The sequence below is a fragment of the Microcaecilia unicolor genome, chromosome 5, assembly GCF_901765095.1.
Source record: "Microcaecilia unicolor chromosome 5, aMicUni1.1, whole genome shotgun sequence".
NCBI classification, from domain to species: domain Eukaryota; kingdom Metazoa; phylum Chordata; class Amphibia; order Gymnophiona; family Siphonopidae; genus Microcaecilia; species Microcaecilia unicolor.
The window spans coordinates 145,037,649-145,057,640 of record NC_044035.1 but is presented as its reverse complement, the minus strand read 5'-3'; the positions used below and the strand labels follow the sequence as shown (position 1 = coordinate 145,057,640).

The 19,992-nt window shown below is 40.6% G+C and overlaps 1 protein-coding gene across 5 annotated transcripts in view; it reads right to left on the bottom strand.

The window, feature by feature from the left end:
- Positions 1-19,992, bottom strand: part of NDST2 (N-deacetylase and N-sulfotransferase 2) — a 619,227-nt gene that overhangs the window by 34,525 nt on the left and 564,710 nt on the right. For all 5 annotated transcript variants that reach the window (XM_030203391.1, XM_030203392.1, XM_030203393.1 and 2 more), the window contains 4 exons: positions 18,589-18,685; positions 16,045-16,168; positions 12,442-12,616; positions 8,825-8,995 (listed from right to left, as the gene is read on the bottom strand). In XM_030203391.1, coding sequence (XP_030059251.1) covers positions 8,825-8,995; positions 12,442-12,616; positions 16,045-16,168; positions 18,589-18,685 — 567 coding nt within the window. The remainder of the gene's footprint in view (positions 1-8,824; positions 8,996-12,441; positions 12,617-16,044; positions 16,169-18,588; positions 18,686-19,992) is intronic.

Below are 19,992 nucleotides of genomic sequence, written 5' to 3'. Positions count from 1 at the left end.
AATTCTTAATACCTGAGATTTGTTTCTCTCTGTTTCTCTGTAGTACATAAATTAACTTAATAAGAAACAAACAGCTCCAACATTTATTCATCATTAGTAATCAATTGATTATTAAAGGATTGAATGGTTTTAACTTTTCCCTACTTCTCCATACTTTCAATTAATATGCCTATAAATGTCCAGCTTTATTGCGCTTGAAATAGCAACTTCTTGTATCAAAATGGATATACTAGTTTTTTGACTAACAATTGTATTTATTCGGCAGATATTATATAGAGACCAGAGGTGCCACATATGCATGAGGAATTTCCAAAAGGGAAAGGGAAATGGGACATGATATACTGCCTTTCGTTGGTTTTTGCAACTACATTCAAAGTGGTTTACATAGTATATACAGGTACTTATTTGTACCTGGGGCAACGGAGGGTTAAGTAGCTTGGCCAGGGTCACAAGGAGCTGCAGTAGGAATCAAACCCAGTTCCCCAGTCTGCTGCATAACCATTAGCATAGTATCTTGAACTGATAAAACAGATTACAGAAGATAATTTTACTGTGAATTTATGAAAAGCACCTCCACACTGAACAAACAATCCTCAGAATTCAACAAGCCTGATGTTCAAACAAAATTATACATTCAATGGCTGCTGATGAATGTATTACTTTGCTTTCTATTTTTGAAATTAATACAGATGGTATTGGGCTGAAAATATGACTGAATGGCCCAATAGTATCTCTATAAGCAGGGACTGGGTTTGGGGTAGGGTGGTCCAAACAATTATAATATTTATTATTATTTATTTATTATTTATGTGGATTTTGCGCACACCTTTTTCAGTAGTAGTTCAAAGTGAGTTACATTCAGGTTCACCGGGTATTTCCCTGTCCTTAGAGGGATATCCAGCTGCTATCTGGATAAATCCTATGCTTAGTTTAGGCCTACCATTTAGCTTAGCAAGGCTAAGCTAAATGGATAGTGACAGCATGGTAACTCCACTGCCATAGACCTATAGAGGTAGTACTGCCAAATATACAGAATGTAGTAATTTCAGCACATGCTTAAACTAACAGAGTCACTATGCAGCTGAAAGCTTGGCCTTATAGGAGTGAATTCTATATATGATGCCGAAAAAAGCGCTATTCTCTAAGATGCACTTTAAAGTTAGGCACTGTTTATAGAATATTGCTTACACCAAGGAATCGTGCTTAGCTTTAGGTGCATATCCCTGTTATTCTATAACATTGCATGTTAATTTTAGGAACGCCCCTATTACGCCCATGTCCCTTCCATTTCCGCTCCCCCTTGTGCTGATCGTGCATAAATGCCAATTTAATTAGTGCCAATAATGGCTTGTTAAAAAGCCAATTACTGGTGATAATTGGCTCGTTATTCATGAAATGCATGCATAAATTGGACATGTGCTCAAATTTGCATGCATAATTTTCTGCGACTTTTATAGAATAGGGGGATAGTGTCTGCTGTGGGTAATTTTCTTGTTTAAATATAAGGTATTGCACAAAAAGAAGGAAAATATATTTTTTTGAACTAGAAATACTTTTAGACCAACATAGTTTTGGAGATTTGAAATCTGGGTCTGTATTATGGTTTATATTTTCTGCTTGAAATTGGATACACTAATAACTATTTGAAGTAATAATTTATTACTAACTTCATATCCTGGGTATCCTCATTTGTAAACTTATTGTTTTGCTAACATCCCTGACATAGATTCAGACAGAAACATTTCCTATATGAGGTCCATCACAACAAACTTGATAGTGGATGGGGAGACTATTGTGATCTGTTGCTGGGCTTAAGCAATCTTGGCCATCGTTGTTTTCACCTCTTGGTGAGTGTCCCAGAAACAAATGTTGCACATAGTGCAGGGTCCTGTCGCCCACACTGTTGCCAACATCTACCTGGATGTGCTCTCACATCTTGACCTTCTGCACTGAGAACATCTGTTTTCCATATTGCTGGCAGTATTTCTCATGGATATAACAAAGAGTGGACTACCAGTTCACCAAAATATCATCTGGTAGGAGGATTACTCTGCCTCGATAGACATTCAGGGGACAGAAATAAGTCTCTCGGTGGCCGTTCTAATCATCAACCAAAACCCCCTTCCATCCTTATCTAAATTGCATAAATACATTACTTCTTCAATTTTTCTTTGTTTTCTTTGTTAATTTCTCATACTTGTAAGGTTAAATTCAAAAAGAGTGACCAATTAGCAATTTGCATACTGTAGCTGTGACACTTCTCTGAAACCCACTGAATCCCGACAGGAACCCGTTTCGCTGCCGCTTTTTCAAGGGACAGAGGTCCGTGGTCATATTGCAACAGAATATTATTCTCAGTTTTATTCTTGACAGAGCAGGTGCAAGTATAGTGAGCACTCTAGGCAAACCACCACCCTTATAACCTCCTTCAATTAACTTTCATGCCCCTAGTCTGCAGCCAGCCCCCCCCCCCCCCCCCCCCAAGATTTTGATAATTAAACTCAACAATCATAGTTTACTTCAGGTTGAAAATTGTTTTCTGTTTTATTTTTTAAAATCAATAAAAATGGGGGGAGGATAAGGTACAGGGGGTTTATCAATAATAAAACTGAAAAAATTTTGAAGTACAATCTGTATTTGAATTGGCATTGATAACTTTCTGGTGCATGTCCAGTTGTGTACTGTGGCACCACCACGTCTGTCAACGAGGCAGTTTCTTCTTACAACAATATTCTATCATCTGCCTTAGACACTCTTGCACCTTTGATGACCCGCCCTATAAGGCGTACAAAACCCCAACCTTGGCTGACTTCTAATATCAGCTACCTACGTTCCTGTACCCGCTCCGCTGAACGTCTCTGGCGGAAATCTTGGGACCTTGCTGATTTCTTACACTTTAAGTTCATGCTGACCTCCTTCCAATGTGCTCTTTTACGCGCCAAACAGGATTATTATATCCAACTGACTAACTCTCTTGGCTCTAACCCTCGACTTCTCTTCACCACATTGAACTCTCTCCTCAAGGTGCCCCCTCCCCCAACTCCTCCTTCATTACCTCCTCAGACCCTTGCTGAATTCTTTCACGACAAGGTTCAAAAGATAAACCTTGCATTCTCTACCTCGCCACCTCTCCCTCCACTAGTCCGTTCCCCTCTCTCTCCTTCCCCTCATTCCCTTTCCTCCTTTCCTGAAGTTACTATTGAGGAAACTACACTTCTCCTTTCTTCCTCAAAATGTACCACCTGTTCCTCTGATCCCATTCCCACCCACCTTCTTAATGCCATCTCTCCTGCTCTTATTCCTTTTATCTGTCACATTCTCAACCTCTCACTTTCCACTGCGACTGTCCCTGCTGCCTTTAAACATGCTGTGGTCACACCTCTCCTTAAGAAGCCTTCACTCAACCCTACTTGTCCCTCTAATTACCGACCCATCTCCCTTCCTCCTTCCCTTTCTCTCCAAATTACTTGAGCGTGCTGTTCACCGCCGCTGCCTTGATTTTCTCTCCTCACATGCTATTCTTGACCCACTACAATCTGGTTTTCGCCCTCTCCACTCAACCAAAACTGTGCATACTAAAGTCTCCAATGACCTATTACTGGCTAAATCCAGAGGTCAATATTCCATCCTCATTCTTCTTGATCTTTCTGCTGCTTTTGACACTGTCGATCACAGCATACTTCTCGATACCCTGTCCTCACTTGAATTCCAGGGCTCTGTCCTTTCCTGGTTCTCTTCCTACTTCTCCCTCCCCACCTTTAGTGTTCACTCTGGTGGATCCTCTTCTATTATCCCTCTGCCTGTCGGCATACCTCAGGGTTCTGTTCTTGGTCCCCTCCTCTTTTCTATCTACACTTCTTCCCTTGGTTTATTAATCTCATCCCATGGCTTTTCCTACCTTCTCTATGCTGATGACTTCCAAATCTACCTTTCTACCCCTGATATCTCACCTTGCATCCAAACCAAAGTTTCAGCGTGCTTGTCTGACATTGCTGTCTGAATGTCTCAACGCCACCTGAAATTAAATATGACCAAAACCGAGCTTCTCATTTTCCCCCCCAAACCCACCTCCCCACTCCCCTCGTTTTCTATTTCTGTTGATGGCTCTCTCATTCTCCCTGTCTCCTCAGCTCGAAACCTTGGGGTTATCTTTGACTCTTCTCTCTCCTTCTCTGCTCATATCCAGCAGATCGCCAAGACCTGTCGTTTCTTTCTTTACAACATCCGTAAAATCCGCCCCTTTCTTTCCGAGCACTCTACCAAAACCCTCATCCACACCCTTGTCACCTCTCGTTTGGACTACTGCAATCTGCTTCTTGCTGGCCTCCCACTTAGTCACCTCTCCCCTCTCCAGTCGGTTCAAAACTCTGCTGCCCGTCTCATCTTCCGCCAGGGTCGCTTTACTCATACTACCCCTCTCCTCAAGTCGCTTCACTGGCTCCCTATCCGTTTTTGCATCCTGTTCAAACTTCTTCTACTAACCTATAAATGTACTCACTCTGCTGCTCCCCCGTATCTCTCCACATTCGTCCTTCCCTACACCCCTTCCCGTGCACTCCGTTCCTTGGATAAATCCTTCTTATCTGTTCCCTTCTCTGCTACTGCCAACTCCAGACTTCGCTCCTTCTGTCTTGCCGTGCCCTAAGCCTGAGCCCCTACGTTTTGCCCCATCCTTGACCATCTTTAAATCTAGATTGAAAGCCCACCTCTTTAACATTGCTTTTGACTCGTAACCACTTGTATCCACTTGCCTCCACCTACCCTCCTCTCCTCTTTCCTCTACACATTGATTTGTTTGCTTTATTTTTTGTCTACTAGATTGTAAGCTCTTTGAGCAGGGACTGTCTTTCTTCTATGTTTGTGCAGCGCTGCGTATGCTTTGTAGTGCTATAGAAATGCTAAATAGTAGTAGTACTATGTTAAGTACAGTTGTTCCATTTTGCACTATTCTGAGTTGAGTATGTTTTGTCTCGTAGTAACAATGCTCAATAAAGACTTCTACAAATTAAAAAAAAATCAATAAAAAGTTAAAGATATAAAATCCAAAAACCCTATACAAATATAGGTTAAAGTAGATGCTGACTGTTCTTTGACTTTGTGTGGCTGAAAGCATCTATTGGTGTGCTTTGATTGTTTGCTGCCAAAGCTGCCTCCTAATGGTTGGACTGTCTCCATTTCTTGATTACTTTTCAAACAATTTCTAACATTATATTTGACTTTCTGGTAACCGCAGTACACTGTGCTCAAAATGTTAATGTATAATCCACAAGAACGCCAAGATTTTATTTGATGGCTGTTGACGCCTAACTTAGAACCCAGCACTTTGCACCTGTATTTGGGATTATTTTTCTTTATGAGCTTCACTCTGCACTTATCTAAATTAAATTTCAGCTGCCTTTTAAATGTGCAGTCTCCTAGTCACACAAGATCCTCCTGCTATTCTTCACAGTCCTCTGCTGTTTTAATGATTTTGAATAACTGCATCCATCAGCAGATTTGATCACCACTTTCAATGGTCCTTTGGTCCAGATTATTTATGAATATGCTAATCAGCACAGCTCTCAAGTACAGACCCTTGGGGTATTCCACTATTGATGTTTTTCCATTAAGAAAACTGATTACATAGTCAAACTCTGTTTCCTGTCTTTTTTTTTTTTTTGCTAGTTTCCACATCACATTAGAATATTGCCTCCTATCCCAGGATTTTTTTTAATTTCCAGAGGAATTATTCATAAGAGACTTTGCAAATATTTTCTAAAAATCCAACTACAATATGGGGGTAATTTTATAAAGGATATTTCATATATAAACACATAAAAGGCCTATAAAATCACTCTCTGGGTAGCACATATGAAAGTATGCACAGTGTAGTATGTTTGGGAGCTAGAGTTGGGGTGCAGGTATGTTGGGGGGTATTTGGGTAGAAAGCAGAGTTGTAATATGTATGCATTGGGCGCAATTATATAAAGCTAAAATGCAGAGTGTTGAGTGCAAATTCTTGGCATCTGGGTGCCCAAATTCCATCATAGAATATAGCTTACATTAGCATTTGTGTATCAACATTTAGGTGCCATCGCTTATGACATGTAAAATGTTGGCGTAAATGTTAGTATCTAAATGCACTTAAGTGCATATGGTATTCTATAAGTCATTCCCCGGATTCTATAAAGAGCACCTAAATTTGGGTGCCCATAATTGGGCGTGAATTACAGATCAGTGCCCAAAATAATTAGTTAATGGGTTCCAATGATTTAATTATTGGAGTTAACAAGCACATAATTGGCACTAATTACGATTTGGGCGCCGATCTGGCTGCATGATAATGGGCACCTAAATTGGATCATGTGCAACTTAAAAGGGGGCCTGGCCATGAAAGGGGCATGGGCGGGTCAGGGGCGTTCACAAAATATGTGTGCAGTGTTACAGAATAGCAGGGATCTGTGCCCAATTTGCACACCAGGATTTATGCCAGGATTCAGCTGGTTAGTCTCCCGCCCAAAGCTGAGTGTGGAATTTGGCACTGAACGCCTTTACAGAATAACATTGAGAACTGACTTTTGTGAACACTTAATTTTCAGTGCCATTTAAAATATTTCCCTCTATTTGCCTATATGTAGGACCTTCCCATGCTCTGCCCATGTGTATACCCCCCTTATAGTTTCATGCTATACAGGTTGTACACTAAGGGGCTTATTCTATAAAGCTATGTTCCTAAATTTAGGCTCCTAAAATTTATGCTAATTTATGAGCATAATTTATACTCCTAAAATATGAGCATAATCTATTTTGGAGCACAGAGTATGCTCATAAATTAGGAGCATAAATTTTAGGAATATAAATTTAGGAGCATAATCTTTATAGCATAAGGCCCTAAGCTAGTATTTTATAATCTTGGCACAAATGGCGCTTAAACTTAAGAGCTAAGATTATAGAATTCCGCTTGGTGCCTAACCAGCACTTACGCACATGAATGTTATATTCATACACTTAAGTGCTGCTGGTATCTTATAAATTTGGCACAAATGGCGTTTACACTTAGGAGTTAAGATTATAGAATCAGGGGGAAAGTTTATAAAACAGGTACATACTTTATGCACAAACATTCACATATGCTTCAAACCACGCATAAATGCCATGAATTATATCTTTTGCAGCAATTTGTGTGCGTTTGCTGTGGTAATTTTATATCAACAAATTGGCATCAAAACAATTTGTTTAATAAACACATGGATAACAAATTTGTCAAAAAGCCTAATCTATCAGACTGGGAAATTTATATATTGAAAATTTTGAAGTCTGTGGAGAGATGACATCAGGAGCATGTGACTGATCAAAAAAAATTCTTAATTTCTAACGATGCAGACTTGTCTTTACCCCATGTTTTCTTTTTGCCTGGATTTTTCTGACACTTTTCCTTGGTCTCTGATTAAATCTCTTAGGGGGTCTTTTACAAAGGCACGCTAGCGTTTTTAGCGTGTGCTAAACACTAGACATGTCCATAGCAGTGGCGATCCTAGGTCGGCTGCCACCCGGGGCAGATCGCCGCTGCACCCCCGCCCGGGCGCACTGACACCTCCCTCCCTGGCACATCAAGCCCCCCCCCCACGGGTGCATTCTTGGCTGCTGGAGAGTGCAGAGAGCAGCCGTGCACCTGTCGGCTCCACTGGCTCCCTGCTCCCTCTGCCCCGGAACAGGAAGTAACCTGCTCTGGGGTAGAGGGAGCAGGGAACCAGCGGAGCCGACAAACGCGCGGCTGCTCTCTGCACCCTCCAGCAGCATGCACCCAGGGCAGACCGCCCCCACCGCCCTTCTTACGCCACTGGTCCATAGGAATGAATGAGTCTCTCTAACATTTAGAACGTACTTATTTTTAGAGCAAGCTAAAAGAACCCCTTAGTTTGGTTTTTTTTTAAATTAACATGATCACAATGAAAAATCAATTATTACAAAAACTGAAGCCTCATTATCAACACAATACTATTGCTTTAAATTTAGTGACTTTTTAAATTGTAAACAGCTGATGCAGGCTTCTGCATCTTTGCCAACTTCCTTAATACAAAACCAGTTGATGCTGGTATCATGGTTAATCTGACTTTTTCTGTGCTGCAGTTCACGCCACTTCTTTTTACCTCACACTTTTTAAAAGCTAGCTTTCCTTGCTGGAGATGTGAGCAGCGAGCATTTACAGCTTGATAATTATACAGACCACAGCAAAATTGGCCAGAAAGCTCTCTGCAGCATGACATCATCACCCAGCTCCACTCTGGCAGAAAAGTCTCAAGTCTCAGTTCATCATGACTTATATATGTAGTAGATTTGGTGCACTTTGGCAGACTATCAGAGAATGAAACAAAACTATGTCTATTGTTTTAACGTTTATGAACTCTGAGAAAAGAAATGGTTGGGGGGGGGGGGGGCGAGGGTAAGTATCTGATCATCACACATGCTAAGCTAACTGAAGTGGATAAGCCTATTAGGATTCATACTTTTGAGTTTGTGGTCATAGTTCAGTTCCTGCTGAAGACAACCAATCACTACACCACCATCACAATTTCCAGTGCTGTCAATCAGGTAACATTTCAAAAGTACTTACACTTCCAATACAATTTTTCAAACTGCCATAAGTATTCTCATAAGTTTGAATTATTCTGAGATGAGTCACTGAAGCTTGGCCTGCCAGCAGAACTTTCTAGCTTTATAAAATTTAACATGATGGAAATGACCCTCTTTATCTTTGTGTTATACTCCGGAGGAATCCAGACCATACTGTAGTCATGAAGAGATATCCTTGATACCTAGTGGAGACAGTAGTTGGAAATCCTACCTGATTGGTGGGATAGTACGTTAGCCATCTCTCCAGATGCGTGGAATACCATCCAGGCAGCAAGCAGCGGCTCTGCAGGTTACGCAGCTCCTTGGAGGTCTGTGGTCCCGCTGTAATCACCTCATAAAAGCTATAGTTTAGGGCCGGTGGATCATTGTGCGCTCGCTGATGCTGCAAAAGAAGAAATAAAAGATTTACATATACTTATGTAGATATACTTGCAGGGGCATTCCGACTCAGATGTCTTCTATATTCTGCTTCTATACAAACAATTTCACAAGAAGCTTTTACAATATAGGTTTTCAATGGAGGACTAATCATCCATGTATAAGAGAGATAATGAATTCTGTCCTTCATAAATTGAAGCCCTAAATATGTATAGTTTATAGTGTATTAAAACTTGCTATACAACTCAAGCTGACACACAGATCTGGGCAGTTTACACTCTAGATAAAAACATTAAAAAAAAAGTTAAGAAGGGAACTGGAGAGGAAAGGACTTCACTCATGCCAGATTATTCATACCCTAGACAGGCAGCAATAAAAGCAAAGTAGTGTACGGGAAATGGGGACCAGGGATAGGGGTGAGAGAGAAAAACAGTGAGACTACCCTAGAACAGAGATGATACAAATGCTGAAATATTTGAAAAGTATTAATGCACAAGAAATAAACTATCTCAAAAGGAGAGGAAGCTGTAGAACTAGTGGGCATGATGGAAAACTATAAAGGGGGTGAACTCAGGAGCAACCTCAAGGATAGTTGAAATTTTATGTGGATAAATGTAAAGTGATGCACACAAGGAAGAATAACCCACATTATAGCTACACGATGCTAGCTAAGTTCCACCACCCAGGAAAAAGATCTAGGTATCATTGTAAACAACATGTTGAAATCTTCTGCTCAGTGCATGATGGTGGCCAAAAACGCAATCAGAATGTTAGGAGTTATTAGGACAGGAATAGAGAATAAAATAAATAAAACCATAATGCCTCTATTGCTCCATGCTGTGACCGCACCTTTAGTATTGTCTGCAATCCTGGTCACTGCATCTCATAAAAGATATAGCAGAATTACAAAACACACAGAAGTCACTGCTAAAAATAATTCATGGACATTTACGCCTGCTTTAAAGCACATCTAAATGTTCATGTATTAAGTATACACCTATTTTATAAACTACCCCCCTAATGATTAAGAGGCTGGTGTAGAGATTTTATAGAGGTCTATACATTCCTGACTGGAGTGGAATAGGTAAATGCACATTTTTTTGTTTACTTTTTTAAAAAATGCAAAGACTACGGGAATGCCATGAAGTTACTAAGTAGTATATTTAAAACAAATTGGAATAAATGTTTTAACTCAACGTGTAATTGTGCTCTGGAACTCATTGTCAGAGAACGTGGTAAAAAAAAGCAGGTAGCATAGTTGAGTTTTAAAATGTTTGGACAAATTCTTGGAAGGAAAGTCTATACCTGTAAATGATTTTTAGGGTAGACCTGGGAAACCTACTACTTATCCCTGGGGGTAAAGCAGCATGGAATCTAGTTACTTTTTTGGATCCTGCCAACGCTTGTAAGAAGGTAGGGAGTAACTAGTGTGGAGTGGCAGTTACAATCCTAAATAAAGGCATAGGGGATAATTCCACAGAACAGCAGTTACAACCAGTAGTGAAGCCAGACCGGACATTTTTTTCTTTTGGGGGGGGGGGGCAGACTTAACATGGGGGGGGGGGGGGAGCACTAGGAATATAGGTGTGAGTAGTGCTTGATATACTCCTAAATAATGCCTTAGAATGCATTTGATGATGGATTTCTGGGTAAGCAGTCTGCCCAGCAGTTGTCCTGATTCAATATAAACCCTACGTACACTTATGGAAACATTGACTTTTAAAATTATAGTCACATTATCCCATAACTTAAACTTTGCCGTTATGGTAGACTTCAGTCTGGCCAACATTTCAACATGCATCACAGTGACCTGCAAAATAATTACTATAATGGTACATATCCTTCAACTTTACTGTATAACAAATATCAACACCTTATTAAAATATATTAATAAAACAGGTAAATAAATACCTTTGAAGTACCAGTTAAATATGTAGCCTAAGAAATCTACTATAAAAAATATCGACCCCTAACACTGCACACTGGACTAGCAAGCTGTTAATTTAAGCATATATTTTGCATCCACAGAAACCCCAACAGCTCCTCCTCTAAGAATGGATGAAAAGCAGAAAAGGTCATTTCCCTAGGAACTCACCATACTAAATCAGTCAATTTTGGTGTAATCTCAGTAAAAATATGCACCTTTTTCAGTCCCAAACATATTGTAAAGTACCTGTAATACAAAAAGGGGCATAATCGAAAGGGACGCCCAAGTTTTGCTGAGGACGTCCTCGCAAAATGTCCCGATGGAGGGGCGGGGAAACCTATGGAACTTTGGAAGGCTAAGTGCTTTGAAAATATGCCTCAGTATGTCTCAATCTTTTCCCACACTTGATTCCCTCTCTCTTAGCCTCCATTTCATACCCCCATTCATTCTTCCAGCCCATCAACATACATACATACATTAGTACTTATCGATTGAAATGTACTCTCTCCTTGAAATTCTCACTCCATCTCTCCTATTCAAAATTTTCTGCTCTGCTTCTGTGCAATCTCCCACTTAATCACCAAGTCACAGTCATCTTCTGCTCTATTTTCCTACCTCTGTCCTAGTCATCTGCTCTGTTCTGCCGTCCCCCAGTCCCATCCATCTTCTACTCTGTTCCCCTTCTCTCCCCTACCTCATAGTGTCATCCATCTTCTACTCTGATCCTCTTTTTCCTCCTCCCCAGTCTGCTGGCCATGGAAGCTTTCCCTCACACCATCCCACCTATGTAGAGGAAAGACTTCCGGGCCAGCAGGCAACAAGGCTGTCTTGATCTGTGATGACACTGGAATAGTTGGAAGACTGCAATGCTACTGGAATAGTTGGAAGACTGCAGCGCTGGGGGGGGGGGGGGGGGGGGAGAAAAGGGGAAGATGCCAGACTACAGGTGGATGGAGGGAAGGGAGATAGACGCTGGGCTGCGCGGGGGGAGGGAGTAAGAGAAATACCCAGTCACATGGGGAGAGGGAGAGAGATACGGGGCCGTATGTCTATGTACCCAACAGGGGGGCCTGGGCCTCTGAGGCCCCCCTATAGCTACACCCCTGGTTGGAACCCGGACAAATACTAGGTAAATTAGAACAGTCATTTTGGTCTTTATCTATTGTTCTTTACTGCATGTCAATGCTCTACCTGCACAAGACTGACTTGCAAAACAGGCAAACACAGATAATTCCTGTTATTGCCTTTCTTCCACCCTCTAGGGAGATTTCTTCTCCATCTTTTTAGAACTTTTCCTTGTGTTCCTGCCCTTTATCACATCTGGCTGTATTTCAACCTTTGAAAACTCTCTTTATCTCCAGGACAGACTCGTGTTTGCCCACTGAATCTCTGGTTGTCTGGCACCTGCAGTTTTCTGAGATCTGGAGCTTAATCGAGGGGTACTAGTGATACCATAGCAGAAAGAGATTCTCAAACTGCTCACTCTGAGCAATAATCATAGAGTTAAATCTAAGTGTCAGTACCTGATACCAGGAGTAGGCACGATCTGCTGGACTGATCAGAATAGTAATTATCTTGGCTCTTGGAAGGAGGGCAGATGCCCGCTTCGGTACAAATTCTGTATCAAAATAATTGGCACTTTTCTCAAACATGAAGTCTGTACTGGCATTGGAGGGCACAGGGAAGAACTCCATGTACCTAAGGAGAGGACAGAAGTGATGTTAGCAAGGAAATCCCACCTCTCTGCAATCAGCAGGTTAATGACGATGAAACACTTCCTGATTTACTGCTTAAATCATCCTGCAAGCTACCCCTGTGTGGCGAAGAGAATGCAAAATCAGGCCATGTCCTAACACATTACACAACAGCTCTCTTACTGCAGGACAAGCATAAGAGCACATCTTGGGCTCTGCAGAGTCCATAGTCTATATGCAATAACAACAGATCAGACAGAAAAGGGCAGAAATCCATAGGCTATTTGTGAGGTTCATTTTTACTATTAACTGCCTTCAAAAGATTTGTTGTAACAGAAACTTTGGGAGTGAGTACTTAAAGTGAAAGTAAATATCACAGAAAATCATTGGGTAATATTCAGCCTGCAGTGGTCAGCGTTTTTTTTTTTTTTTTTTTAAATGCCAGCTGCCACAGGAATTTTCCCACCGGATATTTAGTGCCAGCCAGTACCCAGATACTAGTGATGACTGTCCTGGTATAAGGCATGTATCAGAACTTACCTGGGTATCAGCAATCAGCAAATTTTCAGCAGCATTATCCAGATAATATATGATAATGAGATGCAAAGCATGCAAATGCATGCAAAACACCTTGGGGTCAATATTCAGCCAGCGCCCCTCAGGGTTTTCTTGACCGCTGCTGGCGTTATGCCTGGAAATTCAATGCTGGGCCAAGCCTGGCCTCCAGCATTGCATTTCTGGGTTGCAGAGACGGTTATTTTGGGAATGTTCTGGGAGCAGAGTCGGCACTTGGCCAGTTAAGTGCGATTTTCAGCACCACATAAAGATAGGACTGACTTTTATGTAGTCCTATTAATGTTGTGACCTTGGCCGGTAAGGCTATTTTATACAAGCACATAGGGCAGTGGTTCCCAAACCTGGTCCTGGAGGCACCCCAGCAAGTCAGGTTTTCAGGATACCCACAATGAATATTCATGAAAGAGATTTGCATGCACTGCTTTCAACTGCATGCAGATCTATCTAATGAATATTCATGGTGGGTTTCCTAAAAACACGACTGGCTGGGGTGCCTCCAGGACCAGGTTTGGGAACCACTGACATAGGGTACGAAATATAATTTTAAAAAGACCTGTCACCTTGTAATCAACTGATAGTGGTCAATATAAGTAAGGCTCATCAGAGGTGATATAAAGGTTCCAAATCAGCGTGTGTTAACACTGTCTTTAATAGGATCAATCTCCTCAGTCATCAGTCCCATCATTTTCATGTATTTTCTGTTAAACATATGCACTTATTATAATGCTATTATAGTCTTAAAATTAATGCACTCCAAGAAACATTGTTTCACCTTCTGAAATGGTGTACATCAACTCCAGAACCAAAATACAGTATGTCACAAATCTAGAGCCAAAGTAAATATAACTTTTATAAACACTAAGTTTATTTATCTCCAAAAGTGTTGGCACCAGGGTTAGCTGCTGCTATATTCAACCCAATCTGACATTGTTTCATAATGTCTGTATCAGGAATCTGTGTGCTCTCTTCTAAAATCTAGTAACTATCATACCCAAAGTATCAGTATACAGCTCCTTCCACTGTTCAGTTATTCATTTTTGCCAGAAGGACCCCTTGCTGATATCATGTTTTTAACAACTTTATTGAATCCACATTCCCAATAAATATGATATTTCTGATTAGGTCAATTAACATATTATATAATACTAGTCTACTTCACATCACAAAAAACACAGGGTTTGACAGCTCAACACTCAAATGTCAGAAGATGGTGTCGAAGATGGTGGCTGGGCAGTTATGCAGTACTAACTACAGTGGCAGCACTTTTGAAGATAAGTATACTTGGGGAGGAAGTTATCAAGACGAGGTAAAAGTAGGGCTTTTTCTGCACCTTAATTTACCATAGGAGATACCAATCTATCTTATCTCAGTATTGCAGGTTCCTGATTCCTGTGGTATATGCACGATGCAGAGTGCGACTATCTTGCAAGCAGCATTATGTCATAATCCTGGGCGCATCGGGCTGCAAAGCACTGGCCCAATATTTCTGGGCTGCATCTTAAACAGACCACATATAGGAACCTCAAGGTGCCCTTAATGCCCAAGTACAAACTGCTTCCGCAGGCTCCCCATCTCAAATAAGGGCTCCCCCCCCCAAACTGAACTCACTTATCCTAAATCTCCTCAAGTCAAGTGCCCCCCCTCACCAGAAGACCGTTCCCAAGAATAGAAAACCCCTGGCTAGTCCCCCCCTCCTCCCCAGCCTATCTTAAACAATCCTTTATCTCTAATGGGTTTGGGCAAGAGTGATCCCCAGTTACTCCTGTCCTTGCAGGTGCCTGGTTCAAAATGGTGACGGCACCCCTAGCACTGTAATGTTTCTGTATAAGGGCAAAGAAGCTGGGGTGGAGCTCCTCAAGGTGGTCTCTTTAAGATGCAGCCCAGGAGCATAAGGCTGCAGCCTTGTTACCCGATGCTCCCAGGACAGTAAAATAACCCCATCTTTTTGCTGGGGTTATTTTACCAGCTATAATGCAGCTTACAGTATGCACCTGGTGTTCATTGCATCTCATTACTATGTACCACAGGGTATTTGATATAGCGGTAAGGCACCAAAACCACTGTTACAGACCTTTAACACGCGTTAAGGGGCAAATAACGTGGGTTAGTGCCCTAATGCAGGTTGATAACTACCCTCAATACTGAATTTTGGCTCCAGATCTGAGATATAATACATTTGGAAAGGTGAAGCAGAGTTTATTGAAGTGCATTCATTTTAAGACTATAATATTCTCATAATGAGTGCATATGTTTAAAAGAAAATACATAAAAATGGTGGGGTTTGATGTTTGAGAAGAATAAGCCCATTAAATACAGTGTTAACACACGATGATTGGGAGCCTTTACATCACCTATGATGGTCTCTACTAATATTAACCAGGGTGCTGGTGAAGCCTTTACAAATTGGCACATCATATGTGCTTATATACCTTCCTTGCCCTGGTTCGCCATTACAAAATCACCCTCTGCAGGATTACAGTATTTTGACCATGCTGTGTAGGAAAGGGAAATAAAAATGTCTGTTTTAACCATTCTCACCATAACAGTTCCATAATCCCTTATTTGTCCTGTTTGTATGTCTTGATTAGATTGTAAGGTCTGTTGAGCAGGGACTGTCTCTTACATGTTTAGTGTACAGCGCTGTGTATGTCTAAAAGAACTATAGAAATAAGTAGTAGTAAATATATAATCATCTGCCAGCAGCAAGGAACCTAACTCAGACTCAAATCTTATTTTTTTCCCCTTAGATAAATCACCACTGATAAAAGGTAATATCCCAAGTTCCATATTTAACTACTGCATCTTAATCCAGTTTCTCCTCTTCTCCCCTGAACTGATTGGGCTTGAAGTGCTTACCAGTCAATGCCTTTGTGGTAGTTGGGTCCATTGAAAAATTGAATCTCTTCGAAGGTTGACAGACTTGGGAAGTTGCTGGTGACAGCAGGGTGCATGATAAGGAAAGTATGCAGAGCTGTTGTACCTAGGGAGACATGTATTGAATTACACTGACTGTGAACATATGTCTGGACACCTGTTAGTTTCTGCATTCTGAAAGAAATAACTTAAGAGGATTTACAACAGACCTAGTGGCAGGCAGCTATAGATCAATAACAAAAGGAGCAATAGATACAATTGATAAAAATCAATCCAGTTACACAGAGAATTATATTAGAGGAGCACTCAATGAGGAAAACAGGAAAAACAGTCTGAAAATTTTAAACACAGTCCCTCTTCTTTGGAGGCTCCTTGTATTTTCGTCATAGGAAAAAAAAATAACCCAGACAAAAAAAAAAGCCTATATATACAATAAACGGATGTTACTAAGGTGTTGAGCAAGCTGGAGGGCTTACTTTTTTAACCGTCTACCCTATGTACCACAGTCTGCATGGGCATATAATGGCATATATTACCATATTAGAGTTACAATCCGTTTTATTTTTCAGAAAATGTTTTTTTATTTGTCTGATTTGGAATGTATACCCATTTCGTCTCCCACGCGTATTGACAGTAAACACAACCCCTGCATTTAGTATGACCTCCTTCCAGGCTTCAACTGTCAATATGCGTGGGAGACAAAATGGGTATACATTTCAAATCAAATAAAAATTTTTGTCTGAAAAATAAAACAGGTTGTAACTCTAATATGGTAATATATGCCATTATATGCCCATGTGGACTGTGGTACATAGGGCAGACAGTTAAAAAAGTAAAACTCTGGCTTGCTCAACACCTTAGTAACATCCGTTTATCTAAAATTGACATTATCTAAAATTGGCACTTTAGGAGCTATACCAAAGGGACTCACCAAATACTTGGAAAGTTTAAAGCTATAGGACTTGACACCACTGATTTTGAAAAAACAAAAAAACAACACAGTACTTGGATCTACTTAAATATTATACCTCCATGACTCTTAGGTCTTTGGTTAGGACCCGAATCAAAGGGGGAAAAAAACAGTCTCAGACTGTCATTCAACTGAAGAATGATCTGAATAATAATAATAATAATAATAAAAGAAATCTTGTAATATTGAAGGGTTTGGAAAAGTAAAGATCAAACTTATCTGGAATAACCAGGCGCATGTAACCTCAAATCTCTGTCGCAATTTTGAGAGTTTATGGATTAAGAGTGAAAGGACTTTAAAACTGATATTAAAGATTGACTAATACAATAATAATTGTTGAAGATGACTTCTTTGATTGATACAAGAAATTGGACGGACTGTAAAATATAAGGAAAAGACAAAACTGGACCTAGAAGGCAATGGTTTCAAGTTAATTATCTTGGGACCTTTTTCCAGAGATATTTATCTTCTGATGGTCCTATAACAATGTCTAAGCTCACTTTTTTGTAGTAGGGTTTGGTTATAGGCTTTATTTTATAAACACAATATAGATGCCTATGTACCTTTATAAAACAGGCTTGTACAATCCCCTCATTAGTGCACAAATTCACATGTGGCTCTGAAAATGTAAATGGTTGTATCTACTCTACAAGCATACACACATTTGATAAAATAAGGACATACATTGCAATTGAACCCCAGCTCCTCCCCAGAATGCCTATGTGCAAATCACACAAAAGCAGGTGCTCGTGTTTATCTGAATAAAAAAGGAACCCCATAAGTAACGTTTAATAGGAAGCCTCCAATTTATACCTACATAAGCATCCATTCAAAACAGATAAATAATAAAACTTGCAGACAACTGTGAGATTGTCCCATCCTTCCAAAATCTATCCATCAAATAGTATTCTAAGAAAATAAGTCTTCAACAGTACTTTACATTTTTTTAAATTACTGTCACCATAAACAGAAACAGGAAGTTTTTTTTCACAAAAAAGGGGCAGTCTGTGTAACTGCTGATTGAATTGTTGCTGATTTACTTTTAAGACCGAGGTCTGGTTGGTTATTCACCTACGATGTTAAGTCTGTGTGCAAAGCTGAAATTATACCCCTAATGCATGCAACTGCTGAAACTTGGCCACCTCAGGTCTGTGTTCATCCAATAAATCATTTTTGATGTGCCATATTGGTGTCACAGTATGTTCGTTTGTCCATCATTTGTTCATTCTGGACTGTCTATACCAGGTCCATTTGCTGATCTCTGATTTGGGAGTACAGACCACAATTCCCTCAAGAACCTAGCACAAATGTGCCCTTGAGCCAGATCTTCCACCCACCCTGGAGTTATAAATGCTACCAACTCAGCATCCCCAGCCATGGCTGAACAGATGACCAAGTATGTCACAGAACATGTATGAGCAGAGGACCAAATATGTCACACAGTGGCATGTAGTACTGCTGCTGTACCATAAGACCAGACCCTGTCATATAACATTTGGGTACAGTGTCTGTGTTTCATGCCAGTAAGGGGATATACTGAGAGAAGTTAAGGTTACCAGTCTTCTGGGGTCCAGTGATGAGGAATTTGGGGAGCCTATCACAGGTTTTTTCCTTAGACCAGATATCCTTGTGTCTCTTATCATCGCATGGATTCTGCAAAAAACACAGAAAAGCAGCTTGGTAGGACATACACAGATGTAATGCCCTAATGCATCTCTGAACAGCTACACAAAAATCGAAACAAGATCAGAGGGAACCACTTTACCCTATTACATTATAGCAGTGGTTTTCAGGACTTACAACAGGTCTGGTTTTTAGAATCTCTATAAATACTACTACTACTACTATTTAGCATTTCTATAGTGCTACAAGGCGTACGCAGCGCTGCACAAACATAGAAGAAAGACAGTCCCTGCTCAAAGAGCTTACAATCTAATAGACAAAAAATAAATAAAGTAAGCAAATCAAATCAATTAATGTGAACGGGATGGAAGAGAGGAGGGTAGGTGGAGGCGAATGGTTACAAGTGGTTATGAGTCAAAAGCAATGTTAAAGAGGTGGGCTTTCAGTCTAGATTTAAAGGTGGCCAAGGATGGGGCAAGACGTAGGGGCTCAGGAAGTTTATTCCAGGCGTAGGGTGCAGCGAGACAGAAGGTGCGAAGTCTGGAGTTGGCAGTAGTGGAGAAGGGAACAGATAAGAAGGATTTATCCATGGAGCGGAGTGCACGGGAAGGGGTGTAGGGAAGGACGAGTGTGGAGAGATACTGGGGAGCAGCAGAGTGAGTACATTTATATGTTAGTAGAAGAAGTTTGAACAGGATGCGAAAACGGATAGGGAGCCAGTGAAGGGTCTTGAGGGTCTTGATTATTCATAAGATATGCTTGTTCTATAAAATGTCAATTTCCATATCTGGGTTATCCTGATGCATGAACACAGTTGTTACATAAAATGTCAATTTCCATATCTGGGTTATCCTGAAAATCTGGCACATTTTAGAGCCAAGGACGAGAGCTGAGAACCGCTGTAGAGAAGAACCTCTTACATAGACTCAGCTGCATAGCCTCTGAACATTACAGTGCATTTTAACACCGAACTCCTCCGCAACTAATACCAATAGTTGAAGTACTTATTTTTGTTTTATTGTGTGATAGTAACTTATAAACCCAATTAGAAAACAATTTTGACCAAGGAAGCCTTACCAACATCAACAATGAACGATCATATAGAGCAGTTCTAGAGGAATTCAGCTGAATGAGATTACATGGAAATACTAGAGATTTTGGAGTATGTGTGTGTTGGGAGAATGGGGGAGACAAAAGAGACAGAGGGCTGAGGAGCATATTATCCTGGATTTCACATTCTTTAAAGTGAAATTAGAGATTCACAGCAGTAGTCTGTTTGATCACTCATAGGAAGTAAAGCTGCTTCTGAAATGTCTTCCTTTCAGAGGATCCTGACC